This window comes from Pezoporus flaviventris, unplaced genomic scaffold (assembly GCF_033815535.1).
Source record: "Pezoporus flaviventris isolate CSIRO_AGI_PZ_B2104156 unplaced genomic scaffold, CSIRO_AGI_Pfla_v1 ptg000045l, whole genome shotgun sequence".
NCBI classification, from domain to species: domain Eukaryota; kingdom Metazoa; phylum Chordata; class Aves; order Psittaciformes; family Psittacidae; genus Pezoporus; species Pezoporus flaviventris.
This window is the reverse complement of record NW_026892593.1, coordinates 9,250,268-9,272,477: the sequence shown is the minus strand read 5'-3', so window position 1 is coordinate 9,272,477 and position 22,210 is coordinate 9,250,268. Positions and strand designations below refer to the sequence as shown.

Sequence of the window (22,210 nt, the reverse complement as noted above, 5' to 3'; positions counted from 1 at the left end):
TACCATACAACCCAAGCATTGAATGATGTTCTGAAAGCATTGTTAGACGTATTTGCATACATGTCTAACTACATACACACATACATGTGTCTTATGCAGTTGGTTGTCCAGCTGTAACAAGTAACTTGCATCATCAGGAAGGACTTCGAAGACTGCAAATGATCTGATTCTTGCACCTCTTTGTTGCATTCAATATTAGTCTTACTTTGAAGAGAGCTAGGACTTCCTAATTCTAGTAGATCAACTATAGTTAGTAGAAAGTACTCTAGAGTTGACGGTGTTGCATTGACCTCTGACTGCATGAAAAAACAGGAGTGTGTCCTAGGGATTAATGAATAGGATGGGTACATTGTGGCATTTTGAAAGCACCTTTGCTTCTATTTATAGAGCACTGGCTCTCTGCTAATGTGTCACTTTATAGGTTAAGACCCTTCTGCTATTAAGTATTAATGCCAGAAACTGAAACTGCTTGTAGGTCAGAGTAGAGTCTGGTTTTGAAAGTTTCTGAGGCATAGTAGACTGCAGGTCCTAAGAGCATTTTCCAGACTTGCCTTCCTTTCCTGTACTGTAATCTTTATAAATATTTGCACAGAGATACAGTTGTCCGGATGTAAAACTGTATACTTAGGTACTATGATGCTGTAGTGAGGGAAACTGAAATATAGGGATAAAAGTTTATATATGTAGTGTTATGAATAAAGTCTCATTTGCTTCAGTTGGTGTGACAGCTTCTATCAATACCTTCCCTCTGAGAAGCTTGTTTGAAGACTGATTTGCAGATCAGACTCGGCTGACTCCACGCGGGTGCCTGCATCTAAGCTGGTGTCTTTTTATAGACAGTGCAGAGCAAGTAAATGCAGTCATTGGAGTGTAGGGTGCGATTAGTCTTGTTCTCAAGTAGGTTCTATGTTCATTCAGATGAATTGCACCATAAACTGCATTGATTAGATCTACTGGCTGTAATGGTAGCCAGGAAACTAGTTTGACTGTACACACCTACTTGGCAGGAAGCGAACATTAGATTAAATAAATCATTCCCTTAAAGTTTAGGTGCAGCCAGGCTAAAAATCAGTTTCTCGATTCTTAACTCCATCCAGTCCAGAGGCCATGGTTTGTTTTTTTATTTAATTAGAAAAAAGTAAATCTTGTGAGTGAGGGGAAAAAATTGACTTTATCATTCTATTAGTTGTCTTGGTGCTGTCAACAGCAGCATATGTTGGGTTTCTTTGCGTAGTTGCCGTAGAACAGTGTTTTCCCAGTTTAGTGACAAGTGAGGGATCTTTCTGGTGAAGCTACTTGTGCAGGAGTATGCTTTTTCAGGTGTCAGGCTGTCAAGAGATCAAGTGTGCTGGTTGTTTCTCAGAAAAGAGTTTGTCTAGAATACCTGCTTCAGCTTCCTTCTAGGATTTCTTTTGTGTCAGGATTCCTAGCTTGCAACTGAAGATGCGTCATTTGTATAGCAGCCAGGAAGGTTTGGAAATGCTTTCTGCCTTAGTTCCTTGCAGATTTGTAAAAATCTCATTCTTTACTATGTGCTGTTTGGAGGAATTTCCAAACCATTCCTGTTCTTCCAGGCGTTTCTTTCTGTCAAAGAAATAAACCTAGAGTGCTGCTTCTACAAGTTACACACTCTTAGAATGAACTCTTCCGGCTCTTCCAGAAGAAAGTGTTTCTCTCAAATAATTTGAAAGTTCAAAACTATGTTCTGTTTAAGCAAGAGCTGATAATACGAAGAGCAAAAAACTTGTGAAGTGACTGTATACTAAACACAAGTCTTGGGAGACATGGTCTAGGATGAGGCATCCCTGCCCATGGTAGGCTGGTTGGAACTAGATGATCTTAAGGTCCTTTCCAACCCAAACCATTCTGTGATTCTATGATTACTGAATGCATGCTGATTGTGCTTGCTAGCTGCTTGAAGTGTACACAATTGCTGTATGTTTGGTGACTTTTCCTGTTGATAACAAAAAGTATTCACAGAGCTGACACGTTTAGAGGCAGAAGGGCAGGGGATTATGCAGTTCATAACTTACACCGTACCTGCATTCTGACTAAGGCTGCTGTGCTCAAGTTTTGGCTACATTTATGTTATTTTTTAGACTGCTTTCCTTGTTAGCTAAGAGGTAGTGTGGGGGACACCTCCTGGATTTGAAAAGCTAAAACATGTATTGGAAATAACTTTTTGGTTTGCTGAAGAAATGTGTGGTTGTGTTTTAATGTGATGACACAGAGGTGCTGGTGGTGTATTTGAGAGTTGTTCTTTCCCAGAAGAATTTTGGAATAAACTTTATTTGGAAGTTCTTCATCAGGGGCTGTAGCAACAGGACAGGGGGTGATGGATTTAAACTTAAACAGAGAAAGTTCAGGTTCAATACAGGGAAGAAGTTCTTTACTGTGAGGGAGGTGAGGCACTGACACAGACCACCCAAAGAAGTGGTAAGTGCTCCATCCTACCAGTGTTCAAGGACAGGCTGAACGGAGCCTTGGGCAACATGGTCCGGTGAGAGGCATCCCTGCCTATGGCAAGGGATGGTTGGAACTAGATAATCTTAAGGTTCTTTCCAACCCAAACCATTCTATGGTTCCTCTTAAAACTTGGCTTCTCTGCTAGTAAGAATAAATCAATGTATACTACAAAAAAGGGAACCTGGATGTCAAAGTAGGGAGAATGAAATACAAACTTAAATGGAAACAAGTATGTCCCTTGTCAGAGCTTTTGACAGTTTGGGTCATAGATAAATCTCTGCAGTCCTAACTATGCTGTCTGAGTTGTAATACTACCCGCTTCTGCCTTGTGAACTGCACTTCTCCTTATTGTAAAATAATTATGCTTAGCATCGAAAAATCAGAAATTCGTATTTCTGTGAAATTCAGTCGAATTCAGTGTTACTTCATACAACCTGTAATGCCTAAAATGTCCATCAATGTCAGCTGAGGTGTGAAGATGATGTTGTACGGTGCAAACGAAGGATAAAGGACAAAATAGCTCTGTAAATGTGAAGTTGAGTAAATATGCTGTGTTTTGTTAACATGTTTGCCTGTACCTGGCAGTCAGCTCTTTATACAGCAGCTCTTGCAGCAAAGGAGCTGACCTTGGGCTCAGGCAGCTGAACTCTTAACTTTAGCCAGCTGAACTTGTGGGTGGCGGAAGCGCTCTGGGCCCTCACACTCGGCACTCTTTGGGCTGCATGTTGAATAATCTGTCCAGTTTTGCCCTCCTGCAGTACGAGACACGCATTAATAAACAAGAACAAGTTCAGCAGAGAACTGTCAAAGCGGTCAGAGGCTGGAACACTTGCCCTGCAAGGAGAGCCCGAGAGAAGTGCGGTTGTTCAAGCTGGAGAAGGGAGGACTAAAAGTAGCTTGTCTTGTGCAAGTATGGAGATTATCAGGACCATATGATACAATGATGGATGGTGAGAGAGTGAGAAGCAGTGAGTGTAAGCTGAAACAAAATGTTTTTACTGGTTATAAATAAAACTTTTTCCTTACAAGGACATCCAGGCAGTAATGTGGCTTTCCCAAAGAGCTGGGGCAGTTACAGTCCCTGGAGGCTTCCAAGACTGGACTGGTGAAGTCCTGAGCAACCTCACCTGACCTTCTCCTCTGAGCGGGAGGGGTTTGAGTAGAGAACTCCTAAGGACCCTTCCAGCCAGAACTGTTCTATGCCTGAGTGTATTGTAAGAAACTAGAAATGTAGTAACAAAGGCATTTCCTGTGTAAAACAGTAAGTTGAAGTGTTCTCATTTCTAATTTTCTGACAAAAAATGTTTTCTTCAGTTTTGGGTATCAAACTGGTAACTTTTTCATTATCGTAGAAAGAAAGCAAAAGAGAAAATGAAAACTAAAAAGTTAAAATCACCAAAAATATAAAAAAAAACCCTCAGCAATTTTGTTGGGAAAAAAAAGAGCAGTTAATACTTCATGTTCCCACAGAGATGGTTGATCAATTTATTTATTTAAATTGGGTTTAGAAAGTGAAATTCACAGAAGAGCTGAGGTAGGAAGGACCTCTGGTCTAGTCCAATGCTCCTGCTCAAGCAGGGACACCTAGTGCATGTTGCTCAGGGCCATGCCTGCTTTGGTGTTGATCATCTGCAAGGATGGAGACTCCACAGTCTGCCTTGGGCAGTAAGATGTAGTCTTTAATTGTGCTAAGGGCTAAAAAAATTTTCTTCCTGTATTTAATTTCCTGTATTACCATTGGTGCCCACTGCCAAGTTGTTACAGAAGGCTGTTTATTAGAGTAATTTAATATGGCATTTAAGACAAGGAACTCTGTTATGACTTTGCACCTTTGTGAAAGGAAGAGAAGAGGCTTTGGCTAAAATGACTCCAGCAAAATGGGTACATTGATACTTTAACAGGATCTTCTCTGTTACACTTTTTCAAAATGCGAATGCTAGTAAAATATTTATCTTCAAGAAGCAAAAATATACGTAAAAGTTGTTTGATGGTTATATAGATCTGTAAAAACTTGTTTTGTTCTGCACAGATGTTTGTAGGTGATTATGGATTATAGACTGACTGTAGACAATAGAATAAATCTAAACCTTTACATTTTTTCACTAGCTAAAAATTCAGTGTGCTGCTAAGAAGCCTAACTGGTCTTCCTGTTGATAAACAGAAGAAAACTGTATGCATCGTGGGAACGCTGTAAAATATATTTTTTCCTCTTCAATCCCTAGGTTGTGCAAGGTAATTTAATAGGACAAGTAAATCTAGAAACCTAGTGACAGGAAATCTGGCATCAGATCCACTCTATAGCTCAAAAATGTTCTTATTTATTGTGTAGTTTGAACTCTTGCCATGTTAAATAGAACTCTATATCTTTATCTCAATCAATAAGTGTGTACTCGTGTAAGCAGGCTATATGACTTTTTTGAATTACAGTGCCTCCCCGGAGACCAAAAGAATGTGAGAACAACATCTTGTGGTACTCCAGGAAAGATCTATTGCACTGAAAATATCTTGTTTCTGTTGTAGACCAGCAATCACCTGCTTGGGCCAAAGCCATTTCCCCTGGACAGATTGTTAGCAATATTATATAGTATTGTGGACAACAGAGTTGCTCCAACTGCAAATATATTTTCCCAGGTGAGTGTGTACTTATTTTTTTCATTTCTTTTTTACTGTCTGGAATTTTTGAAAGGGTTTTACTTTTTTTTTTTTTGTGTCTATTCTCAGTCCATCTAATTTGAATTAAATATAGTGAGAAAACAACCACAGCAGTAATCTAAAGGTGAAAGCTTAGCATAATATTTGTCTGTAATACTAGCTATGAATTCAGGAAGAAACCTAATAGTTAACTTTTCCTGATCCTGGGCTGTGATACGTGTTTATTAGTTCTGTGGCTTCTCACTGAAGTCTGTTACCCTTTTTGTATTTCAGTTAAGTGTGTAAATGTTCACTGTCCTATAGCCAAAATTAGTTACCTTGTAACACGTGTTACAGAAATACAGTGGTGAAGAAAGAGCAGAGAGAGGAATAAGGTATTTGCAGGTGAAAAGTGTTGTCATACATGTATTTTAGGGATAATGTTTTCATTCAGACCAGCTCTTGCAGAAGAGAGTCAGTGTCCAATTTCGCTAGATGGCAGCATAACTGTGGAGTTGAATAGAATTGAGTAAATCTAGTTTTCTCTAGAGCTCTGGGTTTGTCAAGTGTAAATGCCTGTATAAGTAAAGATAGTTTTCTGTTGTCGACTTGATTCCTAGGCTTTTCATGTTTACCTTAGAAGATCTCGATTTCTTTCCTGCTTTCCAGTTGTGCTTAACTTTTGCCTATAGAAATATTTTTTACTTTTCCTTGCTAGGTCTCACATTTAACAAAAGATTATTTGCATCTGATGTCTGCTTTCCTGTAAAGTTCTAGGACACATACGCTCAAGATGCGTAACAGTTTGTTACTGCTTTAATCATTCCTGTTCAGTGTTCACACAAATATTTGGCAGAATTAATCTCCCAAATTTGTAGAATAACCAACAGTAAATATACATATTGTAAAATCAGCCAACAGAGAAGCTAGGGAATTGTAGTGCTTTATTTAACCATCGGTAGGTGCATATCTTCATTAATAGTGGAGGGGACCCAAGTGCTTTACAGATGCGATAGGCAACTTAAACCTTCACATAATCTCTATCAAGCTCCTTTAGTTAAAGGTTATTATATGATCTGAAGCATGAGACATTATTAGACATCAACTTGGAAAATCTAATACAAGCATTTACTTTTTTGTAACTAGATACGTAGTTTTTCAGCTTAGAGTCTGCCCCCCCCCCCTTGAGATGTCAATGGAATAGCTTCAGAGGTGGTCAGGAAGTGGATGAAAAATAAAGTTTAGACACATTTATGCATCCTGTACTTGTTTCTTGCCTTTCTTCTGTGATTTCACAGCACCTCAGGAATTCCCTGTGTATTCAAGAAGGAACCCTAACTCTGTTTCAACCCTAACTCTTCTAGTATTTCAAAGCTACGTGAAGTTTCTGATGGGCAAATGTCATATGAAAGGACACCAACTGTTGTTGAAGCAGGTAGTTTCCGACTAGACTTTGGGTGATTACTGCAACCTTGTAGCTACTTACAGCAATTTTGAGGCGCAAAGAACACAAGGATCTTGGTGTTCATAAAGATGCATAAATTTGGCCAGCTATATCTATGATCTCTTTTTTTTCTGGCTAGTGTCAGACGTAGCCTGTTTTTTTTATGAATGTTTTGTTGATTCTTTAATTTACTGTACTGTAAAGTCTGTCAAGGTATCGGTCAGTCTTGCAGGATACTGGCTTTGTGTTTTCCTCTGCGCAGTGCATTTTTGATTGAAGACACCAAATGTTGAAGCTGAAATTCAGAATACTGAGGCAGAAGGCAGTTGTCTTATTTAATGATGTTAGATTATCAACAATGATTGATCTAGGTTTAGTTCAGTAATAAACGGAGTCGTATAACACTGTTATTAAAATTGAGAAAAAAGTAAGATAGATACAGTCCAAGTAATGTTCAGATTGGTTTCACCACTTCTCCGAATCTACTGGTGATCCACTGTGTAGGTACTACTTGTTTTAAGTCTCTCCCTGACCCATTCATCTCATAGCATGACTTGAAAAGACATGGATGTATCACATAACAGTTTTACAGTGTATTTCTAATTTAGTAATGTCTGCATATTTTACGTGCATCCAGATGAGAGAACATGTCATTATTTCAAGGCACAGTTAAGAATTACTGAAGGCATAGTTTACACTATATTGTATACACTATAGTGTAATTCCCTCTTAGACTAAATTGCAGACTGAAAAAATCTGTGTAAATGCTTCAATCTAATTTAGAGTGTACACTAGGTGGCAGTGGTATCAAAGAACAACTGGAATTCTTTATTTTTTCTGAATATATAAAGATTAAGCGATAAAAAAGAAAAAGGTTGTATTAAGCCTTAACCAGGTTAGGGCAAAGAAGTTGAAATTAGTTTTTTTTTTTACAAAATCAAGATTTATAAGTGAATTTATAATATTTTTAATTATTAAAGCCATTTTTGCATTCAAAATCTAATGTAAATGAAAAAAATGCAGCAGAATTTAAAATAGGGTTTTGGAAGTAGTTCTATCTAGGCATAAAATTAAATTCCATAGTTTAAACCAACTTACATTCCATTGATTTTTGCCACTAGTTGTTCTGTAAATATATTTTTTGAATAAATATTTAGGAGCTGGATTATCCTTAGCAGTATCAATACTGCTAGATACCATAAGCTTTTATTTGCTTGTTTGTGTGTACATCATGGAAATCATTCTTGAATTGTACAGAAGTTTAAAATGTTTTAAATAAAATGTTGGGCCTATTAACTGATTCAAAATTAATTTTTAGTTCTCTTTAATTTGTAAACTGAAAGGCTGTACATGAACCAAACACTTATTAATTCTCCCCATGTACTGTCAGAAAATAGCGTGTCTTAGCTTTAAAGTTGATCAACAATGTCAGTCAAGATTCAAGAAGGAGTAGCAGCTGCTTCAAGTTCTGTCATGTTGCTGATATTTCTTATTGCTTCTTGTTTCATGTGCATAATTTCTATTCACATGAAAATTTTGGTTATTAGCTTTTCAAAAATGAAACTTTTATGCTAATAAGGAGCAAAATTTCAATTTTCTGGTTAATGCTAGGGTTTATTGAAAATCTTTCATTTTTACTGAATAGAATTTCAACCTAAAATTTGAATCTTAATCTAACTTTTGCCTTTTGGTGTTAATTAGTCCTTAACATGTTCTCATACTTTTTTCAAACAAAAAGTTAATGTGTTCCTTTCAGAAGTGTGGTCTTTGCAATTGATAAGAGACTAAGCTTTTCCTGCTGGAACTTCTTGCTGTAATTGGGTTACATGAGAAAGAATGGGGCTCATTCATTTTGTTTTTTCTCACTAACCAGTACCAGGGAGTAGCACCAGGGGAAAAAACCCAAACATCCAAGTTTCCACTTCTGCAAATGAAAATTGTTTCAGTTACCCCCATAAAAGCTGAAATTTCTCTCAGTTTTGTGCTGGTTTTAGGTAAAATTTTAATACATTTAGTGAGGATTGATTGAGAAAAAGTTAAAGTAAGATTTTTATTGTTATGTTAGGCTACTGTTGTAAGTATGTATGTGAATATAGGTCTGTATTTTTTTGATAAGTTTTTAGTACTCCTTTTCCTCCAGAATATTCACTGGTTTTCTTAGTAGTTCTGATTTGTTGTGATACTGGTTTTTAATACATTGTGTTAGTGTAACATGTCACTAAATTTGGTTTTTGAAATTATTTGCTTGGTATTTAAAACCAGAGATAACAGAGCTTAAAGCACTATTGATTTCTGCAGCACTTTCAGAGGACAAGATCTTTAAATGTTCTTTCTTCATATGGACTTATAATTTAATAATTTAACAGATTGAAGACGGTATTGCCACCATCACTGGGCAGTCATGTTCTGTGCCTGGGACAGAACTCACACAGTTGATGTTTTGATCAGATGTATGGCTAGGTCAAGCATATGACTGAAAGGACTTTAAGATTATCCATTTCCAACCCCCTTGTCATGGGCAGGGACTCCTCACACTAAACCATGTCACCCAAGGCTTTGTCCAGCCTGACCTTGAACACCTCCAGGGATGGAGCATTCGCAGCCTCCCTGGGAAACCCATTCCAGTGCCTCACCAGTAAAGAATTTCTTCCTTATATCCAATCTAAACTTCCCCTGTTTAAGTTTTAACCCGTTACTCCTTGTCCTGTCACTGCAGTCCCTAATGAATAGTCCATCCCCAGCATCCCTGTAGCCCCCCTTCAGATACTGGAAGGCTGCTATGAGGTCTCCACGCAGCCTTCTCCAGGCTGAACAGCCCCAACTTTCTCAGCCTATCTTCATATGGGAGGTGTTCCAGTCCCCTGATCATTTTTGTGGACTTGTTCCACCAGTTCCATGTCCTTTTGATGTTGAGGACTTCAGATGTACTTTCACACAATGTTAAAAACGTTGGGGTATACAGTATACATCTTACAACAGCAGATAAATCATAGGTTTTCCTTACCTAGGTACAGCAGTTGATGCATTTTCAGGCTTAGGGGGCAACCAGGAGTATGATTTATGTGTCTTCTGGACTTACTGTGCAGAATATGAAGTGTGCATTGTATCCAAGTGCAATTATTACAAAACATGGGGATACAAAGAAACTTTATAATGCCTACCAAAAGTGCATTTTGCAAAGGTTCTGAAAGTCTACTCAGTTCTGGTATGTATAAGAGGAGAGCTTCATTTTACGTTTCCCACGTTCAGACAGAAATATAACATTATTCTCGTCATAAAAATGTGCGTTAGTATAGGACATGGGTGAATCTGTACACCAAACATTGTGCCAGAATTATCAGCACTGATTTAAATCAGCTCATTTTACATTAAAGGCTACAAGGGCATCTAAATTTATATCACAACCAATAAGCAAGTAGATATTTTCATTGTCATAATTATAGCTTATGTTATGGTGTACAAGCCAAAATTAACCTTTCCTCTACCAAAATGATTTTTCAGTTCCTTCTTCAAATCATTTCAGTAATCCGAACCATTTTTCATTTTCTAGACATTTTATCTTGCTTCAGCTTTCCTGTGAAATACGCTTTTCATAAAGAGAATTGACTAGATCTACCTGTAGTTTTGAGTTATGATATCTGTATTATGTAAAAATTGAATTAGACCTTTTGCCTTGCATACTTCTGCAGATTTTATTCCTGTTAATGCATCCCTGAATGTTTGGAAAGACATCTATGCAGAGAGATGTGATAACTTCTCAGAATGTAGTAATAGCTGAAAATTGCTGAATAGGTAGCTAAACTGATCAGTAAGTTCAGTTCTGTTTGCATTTTCACTCTAGTGCATGAGACTGTAAGATCACCTTAGAAAAGTTTGGTTTCTATTTATATTTTGCACCAGGTTTGGTTTTACTGTTGCTCATTATATTCCACTGAAATTCTTAGGTAGTTGTATAGTTAGAATTTACTTCTAACTATAGTGCATTTGGAAACAGATTTCTACAAAGGCTGTTTATCCCTGTGTATAAGGTGACATATTGCGTGTTTTGCACCTCAGTCTAAATTTCATTTATTAGAGATTTCTTATCTGTTTGAAACTGGATCTAAGAAAAGAATCTGAATTTCCTAAGAATACCACAAATTCTTGAAACTAATATAATTATAAATGTGTAAGAACTTGGAATGAAGGTTAACCAACTTAAAATATTTCAGTCTGGAAAAGCAGTGAATAGCATGGCAAATTGCTGGCCACGGAGCAGGAGCTTTTTATCTGAAGTTAGAATAAGTCTGCAGATACGAGATTTAGAGTAGTGTGCTAAGTGCTGGTATTGATGTACAGTGGGTCTATTAGAAATACACAAACCCACTGATGTACATAGCATGCCTCCAGCTGGAGGGAGCCAGAGGAATGTAATTTCCTTCAATTAAAGAGGGAAAAAAAAAAAAAAGAAATGCCTTTTCATGGAGTATAAAAATCTGAGAGATTTCTTTTCTTTTTGTCTTGCTTTCTTGTCTGCCGAACATGGATAGATGGAGAAAAAAATAGTGTTACGTGTGTAAACTGGAACAGTATGTGGCAATTTACTTGCAGGATTTCTTTGTCCCTGTTGTGTTAGAAATATGCTTTATATCTTTCTTTTTTTCAGATGAGAATTTGGTACTTAAGCTACCCTTTTTGTAACTTGCCAACTATGGTAAAATTCTGATTGCAGGATTGAAAAGATGTCTGGCTCCGTTATTTACTTATTTGATGAAGGGTTTGCTTTTATTATTGCATAGCCTTCCTGGACACTAGATACCCACACCACAATTGTAGAACTAACTCTGTTAATGCGTTATATTAGATCCTCTTGATGTAGGAACTTTGATAAAGAGGAATGCTGTCAACAGGGTTTTTTTTTTCCAAGTGTAAAACACTGCAATTGCTTCTGCAAGCTCAGTTTGTGTTAATGTTTGGAAATACTAAGTTTTCCATTCTGCACTTGACAGCTCTTGGCAGAATGAGAATTATTCATTTTTGCCAGATCAGCTGTTCCTGTATGGTTTTCCAGCTTTCCTTGCTTTTGTGGGGACTGCTCATAAGAGCATTTTACATCTGACTAGAGCATTTAAGACAACTGGAATACTTGCCTACCTGCTCACTTTTGACTGGAGAGTTTCCAGGGAAAAGATCTGTTTGAAAATGTGTGTTGTGTTGTGCTGTGCTATTCCCGAAGAGACAGAACAAAGATAAGTGAGAGCCATTTTTAATTTAGAGTGTGTGAAAAATACAGAACATGCTCTTGCAATGGTTGTGTCATAAGTAGATTTTTTCAGGGCGGGTCATTAGTCTTTTTGAAAACAAGCAAAATGCTGAAAAAAATGGAAGTTCCTGCTGATTCTGCTTTTTCTTCTCTGAAGCCACTTTTCTTTGCTTCCCTTTTACTGTGACAGTTCCAAACTGTTGTGCTTGTCTTTCTTCTGGATAACCACATAGAGTCAGTGCTAAAATTTTACCTGAAATAAGTTCATAGCAATGTTGGCTACGTAAGTGTATGGGATGACTCCTTGGTAGAATGTACTTCTGTCCTGTTCTTACATGAACTTAATATTCAAAACTTCATGATTGAAGTTTATATTTTGGTGAGATTTCTTGTTTTCTGGTTGAATGTTTACCAGGAAAGTTTTTAATCTCATGAATAACTTTGCAAGTGATTCAAGACTTAATTACAGTTTATCATGCATCTGAATTTGGAGAGTGTCTTACTTTGCTTAATACACCCATTAAGGAAGTACTGAGCAGCAGTACCTCGAGATTAGGTAGAGGTTTAAATAGTCATATACAAAAACGTTGATATATTTGAACAATTATTTTGTATGTTGTTTAAATGTTGAATTACTGAGTATTAAAGTAGCAGACATTCAGAAATGAGATAATTGTTAAAGTTGGTGTCTCTTGGAGTTGCAGGTGTATGTAATTTTTTTCTTAAATTTTGTTTCTGGGATATGACCAAACATTGTATGAGCATCTCTCATATAAGGAAGAGCTCAGGGAGTGGGGCCTGCTCAGCCTGGACGAGAGAAGGGTCAGGGGGGTCTGATCAATGTATGTAAGTATTGAGTCTGGTCCCATTCACTTGACGTCCTCCCTTCTTCTCAGTGGTACTAGGCAGTAGGACAAGGGGCAGTGGGCATAAACTAAGACACAGGAAGTTCCACCTGAACATAAGGGTGAAATTGTTTACTGTGAGGGTGACTGAGCATTAGAGTAAGTTATCCAGAGAGGCTATGGAGTCTCCTTCCCTGGAGATACTCAGGAGCTGTTTGGACACAATCCTGAGTAATGTGCTCTGGATGACCTTGCTTGAGCAGGGACGTTGGACTAGATGACCTCCAGTGGTCCCTTCCACCCTCAACCATTCTATGATTCTGAGATTTCCCTATCTTTGTGGTTTCTTGAGTTCTAGATTTAAATTACAAGCGAAAATGTCATCAGCCTCTGCTTCTGTCCTGTTGATTTAATCTGCAAATGATTGTTTGCATTTCACTGGCCTACTCTTGTTTCAGAGGAAAGTACATAAAATCACACAGCTTAATCCAGTCTGCCTGTGAAAGTTGTCATCCCCATAGTGGTCATATTATGATTTCTTGCAGGGGGAAGTATTTATTTTTACAAAAAAAATGGAAATAGGTGGAAAAGGTCTTAAAAGCTTTTTTTATCCTTTTTATTATTTTTCATGAAAACTGCTAAGATTTGATATATACCTCTCTGTCTAGTCCATCAGAAGACTTTTGCTTCATAGCCTCTCTATGGTAGGAATGACTGATTATAAACCTTAGACTCTGGAGTTATCTCATTCTCTTTACTGGTTCTAATAAGCTTCCCCTCCTCTTCCAGTACAGGTGAAGATACATAGACACATCTTGCCACTACAGCATATTTTTTAGTCTTACGTTATATACAAAATGTATGTATGATTTGTATATCCCCTTCAGGTTTACTGTCCAAATGGGGTTCTAATGCACCTTTTTGTCCTGTTACTTCATGGTTGTCCAATACTTAAAAGATGGGCTTGAATTGTTAGAACGGCTTTCTTTGCAGTCAGAAACTTGTAGCTGCATTTTTTATAAGCTTATATTATTACTGTTGTATTTAATCCTAATGCCTAATTCTTTCTAGGTCGATTATGCATCAGACATGCTTAATTTTGCTGGATCTGTCTATTGATTAGAAAGTACAGTAATCTATTGATCAGTACTCTTGATTTTCAGTAGATTTGGGAAGATGGTGATAAGAGGTAATAAATAACTCTTATTTTCTCATTTTCTGTTACTGGTCACTGGACTAATCTGGCAGAAATTCATGAGCTGAAATAGGAACTTAATGTGATGCACAGCATGGTGACATAGTTAGCACTTTAGCACTGACTATGGCAGCTTGAGAGAGCCTGCTGTTCAGCAAAAGGAAAGGAGAAAACATTACTTGCTTTTAACCAAATAGCTGACTGTATGTTTTTTTTTAAGTCTCAGCATGGCTGTGAATAAAAATTAAAGTATTCTTAGTTCAAGTAGTACTTTCTAATTAAAATTGTGAAGAAACTAATCGGCTTGATTCCTTCTAGTTTTAGTTGAAGAAAAAAGAGCATCTTTTAGAAAAACTAGTTATATTTGAGCTATGTTATGTTGTTTGACCTAGTATGATCTTGTTCTCATTTTGTGGGGGTATATATTTAATACAGCTTTAGAATCTCTTGGGAGGCTTTCTTAATCAAATTCTATTCTGTTTGAATTCTTTCTTTTCAGTAATTTAAAGTAGAACACTTACCTTATTTCTGCGAAGAGCTTCTGGTGATAGTGCCTAGCTTTGCACTTAATCTGTGTCTTAGAAACTTAATGCATTTAACAAGAAAAATTGTTGTGAATTATTGAAAACCAGTTTTATTAGAAGAAATTTTGGTTATGACAAAGGAAAGGCTATTGAGAGGGAGGGAGGGAGAGAAGGCTTCAGATGAAATTGAGTTTTCTCAGGAAGATAAAGGGAATTTCTAAATTTGTTCTGCCTTTTATCTAGAAAAAAACAACTCATTTAAAAATATTCTTGCTGTTTCATCTTAGTTTGTATCTCCCTAAGAATTTGCAGAGTCAAACCAGTAACTAGCGCTATGATAAGGCTTTCTAATATTGATTTACACTAAATTTGTACTTTTTAGATACAATCAAATAAAAAATACAGGTTTTGAGGTAGCTATGCAAGTTTCCTACAAAAATGATGAAGACTTACATACTCCCTGAATGTGTTAGTAACTTTCACAAACAATTCTGGTGTCCCTGTGATCTTAATGTTATATATCTCTTTGAGCCCTTCACATGTCTTAGATTGCATGCTATATAACAAAGGGAATGTGTTGCATCAGCCAACAGTTTCTTCAGCTTCTGTTCTCTTGGTGCATTATTTGTAAACAGTATTGAAGCTTCAAATTTTAACTTATCTATGAAAACGTGTTAGTGTATAAAGGAAGTAAATATGAATACATGGAAGATGAGACAGTTTCTTCCCTCCTTCCAAACTCTGTCCTTTCCATCCCTTTCTTTACATAATTATTTAGAAATTGGCTTCAGGCACTTTGTGGAGGGAGCATCCTTCAGTACTCCAGGAACAAATTCACACTGTGTTTACATCAAGCAGTTGCAGCTGAAGCTTGTTAGTGATTGCCTCCCAGATTAAAAAAAAATTCTTCACTGTGGTACATGAACTCCTATTGTTTGGAGATAAATAATCGGCTCATCCCCTCTTTAGGGAAGAACAAAGAACATAATAGTACATCTGGTTCATCTGTTAAGACAGCAAAGATTAATTAAGCAAATACTGCAGAACCTCTCTTGATAACACATATATCTAAAACTGGCCTGTGTATGATAAGTTTTTTAATCAGTTTGCTTTAACCATTTTGTGTATGCACATAATCTGTTCCAGAATCACCAGATATTCATAGAAATAAGTTAGGACACAGTACTAAGATGAGGCAAATCAGAGAATTAGGGTAGCATTCATTAATTCTCTTGCAAGTCTCTTAGTTCAAGATGATATGGTTAGGAAGATGTAAGACTAGAAGGAACCTGTTGGGCCTCCAGGTGATGTTATTAGCACTTCATAAATTTTATCTGTCTCTTCCTTAAAAATGATTTGGCTGGTTTCTGAAAATTTGGATCGCAGCCAGTCTGGGGGAGTGAACCATCTCTTTATTGAGTACTTGTACAGAACCTGGTACAGTGACGCACAATTTTAAACCTCGAACTAGCCTGTGTAGTCAAATTGTTACATCGAGCATCCCCATTTCTTCACTTCCCTCTTGGCTAGCGCTAATGTCTAGTTACAGGTTTAATACTACTCCAGGCCAATTTTACCTGCTTTACTTTTTGCTAACATTGTCGTTTAGCTTAAATAGCTTTATGTGCTCCTTACTTCAGCAGAGTTGTAAGGGCACAGATATCCTCTCAAGATCTTAATTTTGTAAGTCTTCGCTTATTAAATATGTCTCTTCTCTGCGCATACAGTAATGAATGTAATTGCAGCTTCAGTAACAGCATGAAGACTGGTTAAAGAGTTGGCTATAATTTTATGTTCTCTTTACTGATATGCTGCTTGTGCTGGTTCTGATATGGTCCCTGTCTGCTGCCTGCCTAATGTGCTCTTACATCTCCCTATCTAGGTTATATTCTTTTTAGATAGTTACACCCCACTTGTCACTTCAATACAGATGATTCTGCTGTATCACATATGAAATAAATCTGTGGCATTGTATCTGTACCAGGGACCTCTTCTGGTTTTTTATGAGGCTGGAAAGTACTGAGGCTAAGTACATGTACAGTGTTAGAGCACAAGGTAGCAAAATGGTACATTAAAGAATATGTTGGATCACTTCAGTGAATACTTGTACTGTTTCTGCCCTGCCAGCTGCAGTCAGTTCTGACTACTGACTTTCTACTTGACATCCCTCCTCCTCCAAAGACCCTCTGCTGCCTTCTGTGTCCATTTGATAGGGATAGTGGGGCTTGCCACAGTATCTTGGACAAAAGCAGCAGCTGCATTACAGTTAATTTGAAAGAGAGGATTTCAAAATATGAAGCTTGTTGACAACAGAATGCCTCCTGATACATGAGGGATAGTTAAGAATTGGCTTAATCTCTCTTCCCCGTCTATGGAAATGAAAACTGGAAAATAATGGGGGGAGGGAGCAGTGTGGAAAATTGTTAGCAGGGTATGAGCAAATCTCACTTATGCAAAGTTTATATTCTTAGTAAGTGTTGGAAATATTACTTATTTAAAATAGGAAGAGTGTCAGAATAGGCTGAAACAAATCTTACAGCAGCTCAGACTTGGAAAAGCTTCATTCAGAAAAATATGTTTTTAGAAGAGGCATTGCTGAGTATCTGAAGGTGCATTAGGAGCTGCACAAGGTCTCTGTCCTTACCACCTTACGATTTAATTTCTCACATGCAGTGAAGGAGGGTGGATGACAGAAAAAATAATGTGATTATTTTGGATGAGATTGATTTCTTGCTGTGTGTGAGTGTCTGCAGAGTAAAAGTATATCTGACCTAGTCACTTAGGGTGCATTTCTGGTTAATGGAGAGAAATAGACATGTAGAGAACATCCCATGTGCCTTGATGTAGACGTGAGCATGTAAAGCCACTCTGTTTATGAAAAGCTTAAATATCTAGATTAGGTTACAGTGTAGCATGTCCTGATGTACTGATTTTGCTCCATCAATTAGACAGGGAGTCAAGAATACCTCAAATTTATGATGTGTTTATCTAAAGTATTATGTCCTGAAGGACTGAAAAGTGTTTTCTCAATAGTTACTCTTCATACTGACCAAAAGGTGTTTTCTCAGTAATTATACTGAGTTGCTTGTAAAATAAACAGAAAAATGCACCATCAAATATCCCTTCTTGGATGTCATATTCCTAGTCAAAATGCTTGCAGAATAGGGGAAATGATTGATTTATACATCTTCCCACTCATTCCTCCTGTGGATTAAGTTGGCCGGTTATGCTGCACTGTATACCTGGGAAGAGCCTGCCCAGGGTTGCATTGGGTGGCAGGCAAGCTGGGGTTGGCCTTCCCATCTTTTGTTTTGATGGATCGCTCTTATTCCTGAGAGCAACCGCTGAAGCCCTGTCTTTTCAATGACAAGGTTTTCCTGGTAGAAGCTTATTTTACAGAATTCTGTGGTAGTGATCTGTCATTTTACATCCTTGAAATTGCAACGTGAACCATATATCTTTGAACCGTATTTCAGTAACAGCATCTGCAGAGCAGCTCAGTGTCTTGTAGGAAACACTCTGAGAGTGATCTTTTTTCTATGTGAGAAAGCTAAGTATGTCAAGAAACGTTGGATCTTCCACCTTTATTTGAAATGCGCAGAGGCAGGGTGAACCTCTGCGAGTGGAATTGATAGAAGAATTACAAAAAAAAGTAAAAGGTCACTCGGTTATTTAAATTTCAGGAAGCATTTTAGAGGTAAAATTTCAAAATATGACTTAGCTTATGCAGAGTGGATTTTGGGCATAGCTTAAATGAAAATTGTAATATTTGAAGGCAGATCTAGTTCAGATGAGCAGATGCTGATCTGTAAGTGTGTTGCATTAACATGTGATGGGGAAAATTTAAAATCTCTATGAGGTCATAAAAATTAAAATAAATCCCAGTACCAAAATTTCTGTATTTTAATACCCAAATTAGCGTTTTGTTTTCTAAATAATATTTTTGAATATTACTGTAAATTTGTGTATGTTGGCATTTTTAACAACACATGGTGCTACCTCTCCATAGCAATTCACATAAAACATTGAAAGGTATCTTTCAGTGTGCATGTTTTTACATATATTTTTTTCCTTTCTGCTTACCTTCCGTATGTGCTTCTCGAAATATAATACAAATGAAAAGTGGGAAATTCACCATACTTTTATGAATGCATTAGAACCTTCCAGTAAGAGGGGCAGAATATACAGACAGGACACGTGTAGCTTCTGAAAGGTTCAGAATTCAGACATTGGTTACTAGTGAGTTTGAAAAAAAACCCAGGAGGGGTGGTAGCTGAAGTATTTATTAAAGGCATAGATAGAGAAAATGATGACCCAAGTTGATCTAATTTAATAATTGAAGACTGCTGGGTATGTTTTAGACCATCTGTGACCTACATAAAATGAACAAGGAGGTCTTCCATGTTCTAGATATTTAGACAAGAAATATGAAGGAGCACATCAACAGATGAACAAATCATACGCAAAAAAAAAAAACGCTATGGTTGATACGGAGAGTAAACAGATTGACTTAAGAGATTACCACACAGACATGAGAAGAAAACTGAGGATTGTTGTTACAAAATGATCTTTTTCAGCCTTTTTTATTTATCACTAGCATATGGCCTAGGAAGACTTTTTGCAACAAATATTTTGTAGCCTGGAGTGGCCTCTAATGGATGTATGACACTGATGGTGCAGAGAAAAGCTTTTTAATAATTTGTGTGACTGTAGTGCTTGTGAAAGATGCTAGACTGCCAGCCTAGAAGATTGGGAAACTGAAGTAATCTCTTCTGATTCACTGAACAGGTATAGCAGGGCCATCAATGGCATAAACCCTCTGTATTGCTTTTTGATTGTATCCTGAAAAACGTATCTTTTGCTTTTAGCTGGCTGCCTGTTAGTTAATAAGGACAGAGATTTACCATTTAATTTCATCATGGATACTTAGCTGTTACAAAGGAGCTTTTGACAAAAGCGGAGCTTTTGTTTAAATTATGAATTTGTATCATAAAATGCAAGGACTACCAGTAGAAGTAGTGAAGGGGGAAGGATAACTAACTGGGAACACATGGTGACTGGCTGACTGGAGCTGTTGCATGGTAGGCTGGGCTGCCTTTTGCTTTCTCCCCTAGACAAAGCAAAAACCATTGAGACGTCACTGGTTTTAACCTTGTGGTAGGCATTTCACAGTACTAACTTGTGGAGTGTTACTTACTACTTAATTTAGTGTGTTCTCTATGCATCCGTGACCAGAACCAGTCCAGTTCTTAATGACAGGGAGAAGTAAAGAGGTACAGGTAGAGCTTTAGCATGGCAATATCTCCTTAGCAGGAAAGAAATATACTTTTATCATTTCTGTGATTAGATTAATACCTACTCAAACCAGTGTCTTATTCTCATATCCCATACCAAAAAATAGCCCAAATTTTAATTCTACTCATTGTCTGGAATTCACTTCAGTGTGCCAGACTGCCATCCGATGAGAGTGAAGCCATCTTGGTCTGGTTCAGGTGAGGCTTTTGTAACTTTGCATAGTGCTGAGGCACCAGTGGTAGCTCGATGTGTTGGAGTAGGCAGGATGGAAAGTGGTAATCGTGCTAGAAATCATCAATATGATAGGAGATAAAAAATAGTGCTTGAAGTCTTTATTTAATTCTCTTGTTAGTAAAAGTGTTTATGCAGATACTAAAAAAGACAGGTACAAAGAAAGAAGGTTAATTGTCTGTACTCTGAAAACCAAAGGTGTTTCAGACTGCCCGAAGTTGATAGTGCCTAAGACCTGGAAAAACAGAACTGAACATAAAAATAAGTAATGTAGACAGTTTGAAGTGATTAGGCACCTACACTTACCATATTTTCAGTAAGCTAAAATGCTGCTTTTTAGCGTGGGTAATTTTTGTTTTAATTCCTGTGGTTCTTTGACATGAACAGAGGTGAGATTTTGCCTGATGTTTTGTTAAAGAAAACAAACAAAACCCCAAACCCACCCCACCCCCCCCCCATCAGTGAAAAGTCAGAATGAAGTGGTAAATTCAAATTAGCATGTATAAGTGGAAATAACCGGAAATAACCTGAAATAAAGCTGTTCGGAAAAAGTCAAATAATTGGAAAGTAATAACACTTAAAAGAAGATGTAGGCATAAAGAGTGGCAAAAATTAAAGGCTAGAAGGGAATGACTTGTGAAGAAAGATTAAAGGAAATGAACAGATGTAATTATTACTTATAGCTCTCTGTGTGCTTGGTGATGTTCAAATGAAGAGAGATGATCCCTACACTAATTTGACTAAATAGCTACCAGGGGATGAAAAAAAATTTTGAAAGTCTTATAAGCTTCAAGTGCCAAGAAGGGATTCATTTAAAGGAGTCCAAAGAGGTCTAAGTAGGAGTAATGAAGTAAGATGAGGGCAATCTTAGTTTCAAATACCATAAAAAAAAAACCCAACCTTTTTACTAGAAATGTTAAGGTGTGTAATAGTTTCCCCTGAAGTTTTGGTGGAGTGCCCCGCTGCTGGAGCTATTCAAAATGATAGTGGACAAAGCATTCAGACATAAACTGGAGGAAAGAATTCTGCCTAGGAAGGAGGAGAGTGAAAATGATGTTAAAGATATTTTCTATCTCTATGATTTCAAATATAAGTTAACAAAATAAGACTGGTGGTGCACTAGTGAAACATAATTTATGTAAATTTGCTTTAGAATAGGCATTAACCTTGATCCTTACTTCAATTCTGCATTAAGCCTTGCCTTTGATACAGTAATCTTCATTAAAACTGAATATTTCATGATTTAACTCCCTCTGCCTCATGAGCGGAACAATACTTTTATCAGTATTACCTATAAAAGTGCTATCCATATGAAGTATCCATTGCATCAGATGGTCAGCTCGCTGAAGGTTATATTCATATGAATAAAAGTACTGAAACGCAGGGGGTCCATTTAAAAAACAGTTAACTCTTATTTTACAACCAAATGTTAAAAAGCCAGTTAAATGGCTCTTCTTGCACGTTGAGTTAGGAAATGTTGTACTAATAAATACCCTATTCTTCAGAGCTAAAAAAAAAAAATAAACCTGGATGAATGGGGAAAAAAAGTAAGTATTGGCAGATGTGATGTGTGTCAAGTGTGTCATGTAACTGTCAATCACTGTCATCTTCATAATACTTTTAACTGAATCTGCTTAGGTAGTAAGAGAGAAGCTGCTCATTTTGATGTTAAATCATAATATGTTTTAAATAGGAAGAGGCAGGAACTGGAAACCAGGGGCATAAAGTTTGCCAGTGTACTTCATCCTCTGGGGAGTTTGTAGCTGAAGTCACTGACCCAGTACAGACATACTCAGGTTGCTCACTGCTCATAAAGGGAGACATTTGGAAGATTACACTTTTCATCTTGTGAAAAGATGAGCAAGTATTTATCTTAGTTATTTTGTAATACTTTTAAACATTTTTTATTGTATGTTTGATTGTTTCATATGTAATCGTAGTTGAGAACTTCATGTGAAATGACGCAGGCATTGATCTGATCAACTTTAAAACTGATTGATAGGTCAGGACGCTTAGGTCAATGTAGGGATCAACAGTAAAAGTTCAAGGAAGGAATATGTGATATTAAGTGACAATACTTAGGAAGTACATTCGGAAGAATATTACACTTAGCCTTAAACTGTAGGCGGCAAGCAGACATTTGAGGATCCATCTGGAAAGCCATTTAATTGTTGTTGAAAGGCCATCTTTTTCTGAAATTTTTTAATTCTTTGCTGAATTTAAGGTGACAGACTTAATGATTTGAATGAAAATGCAGCTGTGATAAATCCCGATGTCTGGACTGTATCTTTACTGAATAGCTGATGTTGGTGATTATTTAATTTGTGTCACTGGAAC

General features: G+C 37.0%; 1 protein-coding gene across 3 annotated transcripts in view; it reads left to right on the top strand.

The window, feature by feature from the left end:
• The window catches only part of ORC5 (origin recognition complex subunit 5), a 72,099-nt gene that overhangs the window by 27,106 nt on the left and 22,783 nt on the right, over window positions 1-22,210 (top strand). For all 3 annotated transcript variants that reach the window (XM_061467379.1, XM_061467377.1, XM_061467380.1), the window contains one exon: window positions 4,987-5,097. In XM_061467379.1, the coding sequence (XP_061323363.1) occupies window positions 4,987-5,097 (111 nt within the window). The remainder of the gene's footprint in view (window positions 1-4,986; window positions 5,098-22,210) is intronic.